Genomic DNA, 13,530 nt, shown 5'->3' on the forward strand with positions numbered 1-13,530 from the left:
CTCTTGACTGTCTAGTCCAGTCTTGGCTGGAGAGAACTTGGCTTCCAGTTTGGCTATATAAGTGCATCTCTCACAGGATGTAGTGTTGGGTGGTAGAAGGAGAGGGTTGTCAATGTACATGAGGCAATTGCTACATTGCCCCAGGAGAAAACACTGGGAGCTGACCCCATGGACATGCCTGGATAAGTATTTATTAATTTAAATACTAAGAACTGTTTTCCTGTTGACAAGTTTTTATTCTGAATATATCTATCATTAGCTAGCTGGGTACTGGGAGTGGTCTTTGCATCCATTTCAACCAAAGCCCAGAACTTTTGACAAAAATATAACATGTACTGATAAGAGTGTGGCTTAACATGTAGCACACAAGCCTTTGGTACTGGAAGATCAGAATGATGTAGGTTCTATCCCCATACCAGCTGACTGATACGGACCCTGCAGTGTTGATAGGGGTGCTACACTTCTGAGTGTGCCATCCTTTAGATACACTGTTAAACTGAGTTCCCATCTGCCTGAGTTGGTGGTAGCTTAGGTGGATGTTAATGATCCCATGGCACTTAACAAGAAAAGAATGAGGGAAATGCCATAGCTCAAATTCCCCTACTCAATATCAATACCACATTGGATCTCTCCTGAAAAGAAACCACTGACCTAGTAGGACTAACCTGGTCAACAAAGAGTAAATAAATAAATAATAATCATTTACAGAGCAGAGACACAACAGAATCCAAATGTGTAAAAGGTGCAATGCAAGTAGAAAAGGTAAACTACAACAAAAGACAGACCAAATATACAATGCAATTTAGGCAATAAAATATATGCAATGAATTAAAAATGAAATGTACAAAGCAAACATGTACAGTACAGTTTACCTCATGCTGTCTATACATATGTATGTGTAGACTAATGGTACACCTGTTGAAATGGTGTAAGTACCAATGTTTCATAGTTGTTGTCTCTGGCTTATTATTCTCTTCCATTTTTTTATATGAGTTATACTTTGAGTGATTGGACAAGGAACGATGGTTGTGAACTACAATGGTTCATAAGTTGATTCATAGTTTCATAGGTAAATACTAGGATATGATTCTGCAGATTATTACAAGCCTAGCGAATAACTACAGGTCAGACAAATGCAATTTTCTATTTGTATGCCTGAAATCTTTCAGTGATAGCTGGTCTGCACCTGTCTTCTCCGGGATTTTGAATAGTGGCTAAAACTTTGTCTACCACCATATTACCTTTTTAGGAACTGCCAACCTAATAAACGTCCCGACACAGATAAACCAGCCCAGGAAAATGCATAGGTATTCCTGTTCAACTTCAGGAGTCTACATAAGAAACTCCATTCCCTGCAAGCTCTCCTTACCCTGGACAATACAGACATCTGTGCAGTTTTTGAGACATGGGTTAAAGCTGTAGAGAGTACCCCAACAGTGCATGGCTACAATGTTCTACTCATGAAGACCAACCTACTGCACAGAAAGGGACACAAGGTGGTGGTGTCTCTATTTACATTAAAATCAAGGACACCTCAAAGCTGGTCCATCAGTATGATGATCTTGACCTTTTCCATGTCCAAATTACCTTAGACAAAGTCCCATGCTATATCCTTGCAAGATATAGGTCCCCAACAAAACCATGATACACACTCAAATGTACTGGAGACACTCCCCATTCAGCGTAACACCATACTTATGGGTGACTTTAACGACCCACAATATAAAGTGGGAATCATATGCAACCCATAACATGCAAGCACAGAGATTTCTGAACTTTATCAACACAAGCACTTTGGACTAGTTAATCTGCACTCCCATCAGGGGATGCAAACATCCTTGACCTGGTCCTTACAAACATGATAGAATATTGCACCTGCTCTTTTGTAATCTCCTCAGTGGTCGGGTCAGATCATAAAGTGTCTATTTTGAAGTAAAGGTAAAACCATGGATGATCACATCCTGGAGTGTTTAGAATTATTCTTGGGCAAAATACTTAGTACTAAATTACACATGGCAAAACTACAAGACCCCTCAAACTCTGAGAACACCACTGTCAATGTGTAATCATTTACTGAAACCCAATTTAATCAGATTAACAGATGCATAGAGACAACTGTACCTTTCTGAATTAAGCAGAGAATCAACTTAAAACACAACCTCCCCGGCAGAACCTAACATCAATGGGTTGTATAACAAAAGGAACAAATTCATGGGAAAAATTAGAAAGTGCAATGCCCAGCAACATAAAAAAATCCCTCATCAACCTAAACAAATAATTCATGAGGCAAATCAAGTAAACTAAAGCCAATTTTGAGGTACAATTAGCCTCCTAGGCCAGGAACAATCACAAAGCTTTATTCAGCTATGTCCATAAACTCAAAGGCAATATACAACAGTGCACTGAATTAATTATAAATGGAGCCGCCTACATGGAGCTAGAAGATTTGGTAAACCTCCTGGCTGAAAAAATGTATTCTGATTTTACATCTGTCTCCCTGTCAGGTGCCCCTTAGGAAATACTCCCGTCCATAACTTCCCCACATATCATTATAAAACAGGTACTCAAGGCACTCTTCAAGGCCAAGAACACTACATCAGTAGAGCCCAATAATATCTCAGGATGCCTCATTAATCCTATGAACATGAACAATTGGGCTTACTAGAGTCACTGTTTAACTACAGCCTCTAAACAGGCATTGTGCCAAATGAGTGGAGAACTGTAGTGATTATCCCACTGCACAAAGGAGGGCTATCCATGGACCTGGGAATTATCATCCCATAAGTCTGACTAGCCTAGTATGCAAAGCTGTGGAGAGATAGATATCCTAAATCGTGACTTAGGTAACCTAAAAATATTGGACCCAAATCAGTTCTGGCTTGTCAGAGGCATGTCTTGCCTTTTCAACCCAGTGAACTTCTTCAAGAACATCACCAAAGCAAAGAATGGCAGTACAATTGTGTATACGGCCTATCTCAACCTGGCCAAGACATTTGATTCTATATCCCACTAAGGAATTACAGAAATGTTGCAGCTGATTGCTAACTGAGTGCAGTCATTAAATCCTCTCAAGACATTAATATCCTCCAAGAAGACTTGATACAGACTAAGAACTGGTGCCAGAGTCATGGTCTAAAGCTCAATATTAAAAAAACGCACCATAGTATTTTTAAGAAAGATGGCCACCCCAGCAAACTACTACATTGATAATACACTCCTAACAATAGACTTTGCAATGAAGGATTTGAGAATGTATGTACACAGTGATTTGGTATTTGATCATCACGTGTGTATGTAGTGAGGAAATTATTTTATGTTGCACAACGTATAAGCGGGGGTATAGCATACAGATCCAAACATGTCATTGTTCCATTGTACTTTGCTCTCATTAGAGTACAGTGCCCTCTTCAGTATGTACCTGGCCAGGCATATGCAACAGCTGGGGCATCTACAGAAGTTCCTCACAAAAAGAATACATGGTGTAGAAAACAAGTCTTATAAAGACTACTTTATTGCTGATGACTTTATTATATACTGCTGTGTCACTCCAGTTTTTAAATCTATGAGAAGCTAATGGAGAGTTTTATACTCAAAACTATCATATTGTTTTCATTAAAAAATGCTATTTCAATGTCTGGTTGCTCTGTTATTGTTTTTGGCTTACCAGGCTCTCACCCATGTGGATCAGTTATTAGGATATGTGCATCACAGCTCCACAGCTTGGCATCCAGTCATGGCTACTGGTTATTATCTACATGGAATTTATATGTTCTCCACTTGTCTGCTTTTTTTTATCTCATAACTCTGGTTTCTTCCCCAAAACACTTGCATTTATAATCTGTCCATAAGAATATACATTAAATTAACCTTTACACATGCGGTGCATATTCTCTCTGAAATTAATTACCAAGCAAATTAAATACTAAATAAATAGGCCAAATATTTTCAACTAGTGACAAGATCATTAACCTGTTAATGGAAACTAAGAGGAAGTTTAACGTTAATGGTAGTCTAACAGATTTTTTCATATTTTTGCTAGCTAGATCATCCATATGAATAGAGTATTGATGACTGATCAAATCTTTATAAGACTCATTTTCTACACCATGTATTCTTTTTGTGAGGAACCTCTGTGGGAGGTTAGCACAATGGTTAAGGTGTTTGCCTTACAAACACAAGGTGCAGGACTCATTTTCTACACCATGTATTCTTTTTGTGAGGAACCTCTGTGGGAGGTTAGCACAATGGTTAAGGTGTTTGCCTTACAAACACAAGGTGCAGGGTTTGACTCTCACATGGAGTAATAGGCTAGACTTAAAATGGCCCACAAGGGCAGTTAGCCTAGTACGAACCAATAAACCATATGTTAGATAATTTCAACAATAGATTAAAGGCATACAACACAACGATTTGACTAAGTTTTATATCTTTTAATGCATGTATCGGTACTGGGTCACTGTTAACTATAAGTGTAGTAAATAATATTATATAAACCAGAATATAGGATGGAAAGAAGGAAGACAGGAAGGAACAAAGGAATACAATCGTATAACACAATTAAAAGTATAGCCAATAAGAATCCTGTACTATTTTTACAAGTGGATGCATACATAGATTTGATACCTTTGTCTATGTAGAATATCTGTTAAAGAAGACATGTCAGTTGTTCCTGGAGATTAGCAAACTGTCTATGGAAGCCATCCGATAGGACATCTTCCACAAGCCTGCTGTCTTTATCTTTAGGGATTCCAATAACAGGAGGATGAAGAAATGAGAGCTAGTAATATGAAGAAATTCAGCAGTTAAATCCATAAGTGTATTTTAAGCATCAATACAAACAAAACCAAAACAAAAGCTAGGACAATAAACTAAATGTATTTCAACTCAAAAAACGTTAGCATCAGCAACTTTAACCATTGTTTTCATCTTGCTACACACAGACTTCATCAGAAACATTCAGGAATGAGTAATTCAAATACTATCTGATTTATAATAGTCAAAAAGTCACATGACAGTTACATTAATTAACATAATAAAACTTCCAAATAGTAAGTACATGCAGGAAATACCATATAAATGACTAAAATTTGTTCCTCTTTAACCTTTCACTTTTTAAAAAGCATTCTATGTAATGACGCCATTCAAACCTGGAAAGTAATCTTCTCTAAGCTTTAATTGCCATTCAATTTCTATTGTGTCTAACCTGTTCTTAAAATCCTTCATTGTTTTCTGTTGAATCTAATAGTTTGTTGGACAATCCGAAAAACATGAACACCACTTGGAGCTGGTCAAATCATGTGATACCCAGGAGAGAAAGAGGAGGAGGATAGAGGAGAACCAACTAAGTGAAACTTTCCCTGTTGTTAAATTATTTAATTTAATGGACCATGTTTTTAGTTCTTTACAAACCAAATTGTTGGAATTGGAGTTGAATTTTATTCCTGCTGAAACCAAGTGATTTTAACAGTCACATGCCATTAATTAACCTAATAAAATCTTAAATTAGTAAGTAAATATATTAAAATACCACCTAAATAACTAAAATTTGTTCTCCCTTAACTTCCCATTTATTTTAAAAAAACATTTTATATTAATGGCTTCATTCAACCCAGAAAGCAATCCACTCTAAGCTTTAATTGCCATTTGGTTTCCTTTATTTCTAACCTATGCTTAAAATCCTTCATTGTTTACTGTTGAATCTAATAGTTTGTTGTACAACTCAAAAAACAGAACACCAGGGGGAGGTTGTCAAATCATGTTATGCCTAGAAAAGAAAGGAGGAGGAAAGAGGAGGACCAACTAAGTGAAGCCTTCCCTGTTGTTCAGATATTTAATTTAATGGACCATGTTTATAGCCTTTTACAAATTAAGTTGCTGAAATTGGGACTGAATTATATTCTTGCTGTTAGAGCTAATGAAGTAGAAGTAATCACCGAGTTGAAAGAATATACTAGGGGGTCAAACTTTAGTTATTTATTATATGATGTTAGTGTAAATAATTATCTTAGAAGACCACCTGTTTATACTCTCAATCACATAATGCCTTAAAAGTGTTTCAACAATGATGTGAAAAAGAAATCGGGAATACTCAAAAAAAAAAAAAAAAAAAAAAAACAAACAAACAAAAAAAAGACATAATAATCATTATGTTAATTTGAATCCAGCTGAGAAAAAGGCATTATATGATTTAAAGAATGACAAGACGTTTAGATATATGAGTAGAGTAGAGTAGAGTAGATGTTTTGTTTGGTATACAAAAGATGCACAAAGATGAAATTAATACACCATTTAGATTTATATATCTTCTCCTACTAGTGTAACTGAAGAAATGTCTTTATTTCTAAATGGTATTTTAAATCCTTTAGTGCAGGATTTATCATCGTATATTAAGGATTCATGGGATTTTTAGGTCACTTAAAAGAATTTAAAATAATACTGAAATTAATAAAAGTTTATTAGTTACTGTAGATATTTATATATAAATACCTCTATCGACTTACAAGACTTTAACATTATCTCTCTAAATTCAATAAAAATCGAACAGGTAGCTAGCACCAAACTCTTAGGGGTCATAATAGATGACAACCTAAAATTTGATTTACATATCCAACCCAATATCTCTAAAACCCACAAAAAACATGGCCTCCTCTACGGCCATATAAATTTGTCTCCTCTTCAACTAAACAACCCCTAGCACTCTATCTACTTCCCTCTCTAACCTATAGTGCTCCCTTACTAACTAATCTGCAGTCCTCTCTAAAACTAAAATTAGAATCTTGCTACAACAAAATTGCCAAATTTGCTTCTAACTGTTGTCACTCAACCCATCACTGTATAGTCTTAAGAAACCTCCATTGGTTCGAATTCCCTCATTACCTACTACACCTTCAACTAACTAACTCTCACAGACTAATTAACAAACCATAAGACTACCCTGTACTCAGCTCCTTATTCTCCCCTTATGCCACAACTAAATCATTACGCTCAAAAAATTCAAAACCTACTACAAGTCCACAAACTTAATCTACCAGCAGATAAACTCCTACACTCCTGAACTATTGCCAGACTTTGGAATAATCTCCCCTCCTCCATCTGCTCTGAACATCCCATCAAATTCAAAACTTCTCTCCACAAACACTTTCTCTCCAACTGGATCTGCAACTGCTCCTACCTGTCTAGTGCTATCACTTAACTATCTTCCCCTAACCTCAAACCCAGTATTGCTTTTCTTAACTATCTAATCACCTAATCGAAATTTTCCTTCACTCAAAGGGTCCTTATACCCTAGTAACCATTGCTAAAATCTTTTAGAATTAATTTTAAGCTTACTAACTACTAACCTTACTGTCATATAATTTCTTCTACCTTATCCTCTCTTTCTTTTCTCCACTCCATACTTAATGTCAGATATACAATCTATAGCTGCTCCTCACTCATACTGACAGACCTTGCTTTATCTTCCTGATATTTTATTATTGTTTGAACTCACAGACTTTTCATCATTTAAACTCACTTACCTATTGTCTTCTGTTTCATTTTTATTTATAAATCTTGTTGTGTAGCAAGTTGTATCTTTTTTTATTTGCCAATGTCTATACTGTAGTGACTCTTGTAAATAGTGTAACTACCTTGTTGTAACCACTTCTGTACTATAATTACCTTGTTATATTTGTGCATTGGAGCTTTTTTCCCCGGGCCTCTACTGAAAATGGGCTCTGTTTAGCCCATTGGACCATCCCAGTAAACAAACCTCAATAAATAAATAATTGTTTACTAGTATCCCTCAGGATGTGGAAGTTTACTTTATCAGGTTGTTTTTGTTTAAGTATACTAAGTTTGACAGCAACAAAATAAATTTTTATTGTTCCATCTTGGAACTTATTTTAAATGATATATTTTTTTATTTTTTATTAACACCAACTTTAAATAGATTTGAGAGGTTGCTATGGGTTCTTCTGTAGCCCTGCTTTTGCAAGTCTTGCATTAGGATGTTAGGAAGTTGAAATTTTACCTTCTTATCCTAACTATATTAATGCCATTTTTAATAAAATATCTGTGGATGATTTATTTTTTTTATTTTTAATGGTTCTAAAGATGAGTGTACTTTGTTTATTGAACACTTGAATGATAGTACCAACTTTTTAAAATTTATTTTGGATGATATTTTATTTAGTGTTAATTTTTATAGACATTGCTATAGAGTGGGACCAAGTTAATATTTTTTTAATGCTAAGATGTATAAGAAGGTAACTTTCTCTAATTGTTATCTGCATTTTAGAAGTAATCATGCTACTTTTATGTAGAGAAATATTCCCAGGGCACAATATATTAGAACCTCTAGGTTTATTTTGAAGGACATTGGTTTTGCTTTAGAGGTTGAATTTATTACTCATTTGTTTAAAGAGAGGGGTTACTATAAACAGACACTGCTTGAGCTATCTAAAGGAGTAGTTAGTAACAGAGCCACACTCATGGCACCCATATTATATAAACCTTTGCTATTCAGACTGAAAATGTGTCTGTTTTTTTTTAGATATGTCAGTTGACAGCTATAATATTCAGTGGATTCTAACTAATAATTGTAGAATTATTGTGGGTAACAGTGCCTTATCCAGAATAGTGGGAAGGTAGCCATTTTTACTTACAAAGAAGTATGGGTTTTAAAGCCATGTTACAGAATGACAGTACTTAATTTGAGCCTCCTACTACTAATAAAGTTAAAGAGACTCATACATGTGGGAGGTGTAATGTATGTACATTTATATTAGAAGGACAATATATTAATTTTCAACATATTGTTCAAACATTTGGTATGAGATATTGTTCAATTATAATTCTCATGGGGTAGTATATGTTAATAAATGTTGAGGTTGTTGGACTATTTATGTGGTGATGACTACTAGAAGCTTACAAAAGAGTAAAAAAGAATATCTATATTCTATTAAATCATTTGGTCTGAATAATGCTTTGTTTAAGCATGTTAGATAATGCAAATATTATTAAAAGTTTGTATTTTATATTGTTGAAAAGATTTGTATTAGTTTAAGGGGCGGGGATTTTAAGAATAGGTTAGAAATCAAAGAAACTAAATGGCAATTAAAGCTTGGAGCAGAATGATTTCCTGGTTTAAATAATGCCATTAATATAAAATGTTTTTTTTTAAATATTGGCAGTCAAGGAAGAACACATTTTAGTCGTTTACATGAGTCTGCATACCCTCCCTGTGTTCACATGAGTTTCCTCTGGGTGCTCCAGTTTTCTCTCACATTTCAATGACATGCAGTAGGTGGATTGGAGACTTTAAATTTGCCATAAGTCTGAGTGTGCAAGTGAGTGTGTGGTATGGAAGACTGCAGCAGGGCTAGCCACCGGGTCTATATTAGAAGAGCGAAAGCTGAAAACAGTGAACACTCATGTCAAACTGAAAAAAACGAAATCACAAAATGTCAAATGCACGAAACAGTGATTCCCCCCCAAAAAAATGAACAGACAAAATACAGTGGAGGGCTTCACCCTATGCACCCTCCACACCCCCAACTTAAATATACCAACTTCAAGATCGCACCACAGTGGAGGAAACAGCAAAGTCCCAAGAATGGCCCAGAGAAAAGAAAAGAATTGTTGTTTCAGCCCTTCAACATTATGTGGCTTCACTTTTTTAAGTTCAACATAAGAACGTTTGCTGTTTTCAGCTTTCCCTCATCTAATATAGACCCTAGCCACCTGGTGGTGTGAACCTTGGCACTAGATGATTGTCACTATTGAAGTAACACCCCAATCCCATATGCAAAAATGGGAAAAGGGATTGTGAATGGATGGATGGATGGTATTTTCTGTATTTACTCACTGCTTTGAAGTTTTATTAAGTTAATTAATAGGTTAATTAATTTGTCACATGACTTCCTGTTATAAACTGGATGGTATTTGAAATGCTCATTGTTGAATGTTTCTGCTGAAGGCTGTGTGTACCAAGAAAAAAGGAGTGATTAAAGTTGTTTACGCTAAAGTTTTTTTTTAGTTGAGATATGTTTATTTTATTGTCCTGAGTTAACACTTTTCTTGTGGTTTTGTTTGTATTATTTGGTTTATTTTACCACTTATTCGGGGAGTCGTTTTGTTTTACTGCATTTAAGCACTGATGAAGCCCTTGCTTTTTGTTGTAGCAAACATTCCGGATATCTTAAATCTCTTTTGTAGCACAGCTTTCATTACAATTCAAACTGTTTTATCATATATTTTAATGTTTAGCAGTTATCACAGCTATGCCTTTGTAATATTAGACTAGAGTAGCAGAATTCTGATGAGATAACCCCCTCTTCAACTAACATCATTACTACTCTAGTCTTAATGGCAAATGGCTACACCACCAAGTATGAAAGATGACCCACTCTCCCTCACTTATCAGACAATGAATTCCAACATTTATAAAGTGAGAGAACTGCCAACTGTTAAACATTAAAATATCAATTTAAATCCTGAGGAAACCAGTAATCCAATAAAGTTACAAAAGAGATTTAAGACATCTGAATTTTTTATTCATTTTCAAACAAAGGGAAACAAATAATTGCTATAACAAAACAAAAAAATGCTTCATTATTGCTTAAAGATACAATTTTGGATTTAAGCGCTGAATTTCTTTACCATACTAGGGATGTTAGCAAATCATATTTCTAGCCTCATTTTTTCAAATATTGTTATCTTAAGTCATGCACAGTTGAGAAATTCAGTATAATGTAAAACTGGATGTAGAATGTAGGAGAAGAATAAGCCAAACACCTTAACTTTGTTAATATCCAAAGATTTTTGAAAACATTTTCAATAAGCATCTTTGCTTTTACTATATATAGGTTTAAGAATTTTTGAGTAAATAAAGTTTATCTAAATACCTTTTGTGTGCAGAAAAAAATTGCAAATCACATTTGAACAAGTCCTGGCAGTATTTTGTAGGAGGAGAAAAAACTTCCTCGCTCTACATGCAGAAACTATACATAGTCTGCCATATTTATTGTTATCATCTTTCAGGCATCTGTGCCTTGTGTGAAGAGTCATTCTTCCAAGCAGCAACCAATTGTTTGGATAGTGAGTTCAATACCAAATGTGTTGCCCTCATTCTTAGGTCCACCATTTATAAATAATGATTGCAGCAGGCACTTTTCTAGGAGGATAATATGAATCATGCATTTACTAGTGAATCTTCGCATCAAAAAATAATTGAGTAGATTATAAAACAAGAAGATGAGATTCAAGGCATAAAATGTGTGTAATTAGGAATTCTAGATAATATTTGAATATATGCTCTTTCTGTAGAAGACATTTACCTGTTGACTTTTTGCAGGGTGAGAAAGGAGAAAGAGGTCCCAAAGGGGAGAAGGTAAGCTCAAATTGCATGATAAATACTGAATTATTTTAATGGGTATGCCTTGAAATGGGACAATAATTAAAAAGGAAACATGTTATAATTCATTGTAATCAAAATAAAGTAATTTAGCGTTGACAGAAATTGTGATGCATATCAATGTAAATATATATATATATATATATATATATATATATATATATTCTTTTTTTTTTCCAAATGTTTATTTTAACACATACCACTATGGAACACTCTGACTGAGGTAAATCTTCTCTATGTACAATACTTAATAATATTATACCTGTTTAAGGTGATTTATCACAAATCCTGCCTTCACAGTTGTTCTGTTGTTGTAATGCATCTGTCTATGATTAATGATTATAATCATTTTTCCTTATGTTTTATTTTTCATTGTGTGATGTTCCATCTCTATATAATTCTCGGTGGAATGTCCTCTGACCTTTAATGTTAGGCAAGGCATTCTACAACTATCAGTTCAGTGCATGAATGCAGTTCTGAAGATTGGGGTGTTTTTTTTAGTGATAACAATGACATCCAAGTTGATGGTTTAACTTCTAATGCTGGAATTCTAAATATTTAAAAGGATGACCATTATTTGAGTTCAGGAGGAATATCTGTTGACAGTGATGTTAATGAGAACATGTGGCCTCCTCCATAATGTGATGAAAGGCATTTGGGAAATAACATAGTGTAGGTTCTGCTGGGATATAAATATATTTTTTTGCTGATGATTACTAAATGAAAACTGGTAACTAGATTACTTTCATTTTGTGGTGACACGTTACCATCATTGATTCACTGTGGTGTGCTATTGCTTTTGTTATTGTTTTGAGTGGCAGTTTGCATATAGGTAAAGTGTTTTTGTTTGGAATTTTGAGGAGGAAGTCAGTGAATGGTTTGGACTGTTAAACTATGAATATGAAATTAGGAATGAGCAGTGTAATGATCCTCACAAAAGCTGTGTCTTCCACATTGTTACACACACGCATGCATGCACACGCACACACTCACACACGCACACACACATGCACACACTTGCACACACGCACGCACATGCACACACACACACACACACACACACACACACACACACACACACACACACACACACATACACACACACACACACATGCACACATGCACCAATGCACACATGCATGCACACACGCATGCACACGCACACACGCATGTGCACACACGTGCACGCGCGCACACACACGCACACACGCACACGCACACACACACATGCACAGACACACACACAGACACACACACGTGCACACACGTGCACATGCACACATGTGCACACATGCTCACACACATGCACACACGTACACATGCACACGCACGCACACATATGGACAAACACATGCGTGTGCACACGTACATATGCACGCACACACACGCGCACACACACACACACACACACACACACACACACACACACACACACACACAAACACACTCACACACACATACAAAACCTTGCTCTTGAGCAAAGGAGTGAAATGTGGTGCATTATTTCAATTCTTCTGTATGTAATAATGTAACATGATTTTTTTTTTCCCTCAAAAAAATGTAGTACAAAATTGTAGTGTAGTTTATGAGAGAACAAAGGCTTATTTCTGAAACTATTTGGAGGTAGGTAGATACAGAGATAATGCTGAGAATAGATCACCAAAATAAACAGTGATGTACACACAGGAATCAAGTATGAAGCATGCAACAGTATTGTGCTGAAATTCTGTGTGTGTGTGTGTGTGTGTGTGTGTGTGTGTGTGTGTGTGTGTGTGTGTGTGAGTGTGTGTGTGTGTGTGTGTCTGTGTGAAAACCCAGTTGAGGACATTCTACCATATTCTGAACAGTTGAGAGCTACTCACAGAACAACTAACAGTATATCTAGGCTTAGGTGTCAGAAATCAATATATAAATGAGTAACTATTTTCGGAGAAACAAAACATGTTATTCAAGCTATTTTTAAAAATGAACTGCAACAAGCATGAAGCTACTAAAAGTACAACACAGAGATATAACCTATTTCACCACTGCAAATGTATAACAGTAACTGAAAAGTGGTGTTGTGTAAAATTGTGAAACACCCACTGCAATACTGATTGATTTCAGAACTGAGTGTGAATGCATTTACATTGTTT

At 35.4% G+C, this 13,530-nt stretch overlaps 1 protein-coding gene across 1 annotated transcript in view; it reads left to right on the forward strand.

The window, feature by feature from the left end:
• Positions 1–13,530, forward strand: part of LOC122815075 — a 3,014,144-nt gene that overhangs the window by 1,121,084 nt on the left and 1,879,530 nt on the right. Inside the window, exon 64 of the mRNA XM_044087319.1 lies at positions 11,336–11,371. Within this exon, the coding sequence (XP_043943254.1) occupies positions 11,336–11,371 (36 nt within the window). The remainder of the gene's footprint in view (positions 1–11,335; positions 11,372–13,530) is intronic.

The sequence above is a fragment of the Protopterus annectens genome, chromosome 11.part0, assembly GCF_019279795.1.
Source record: "Protopterus annectens isolate FY-2018-M chromosome 11.part0, PAN1.0, whole genome shotgun sequence".
Classification (NCBI taxonomy): domain Eukaryota; kingdom Metazoa; phylum Chordata; order Ceratodontiformes; family Protopteridae; genus Protopterus; species Protopterus annectens.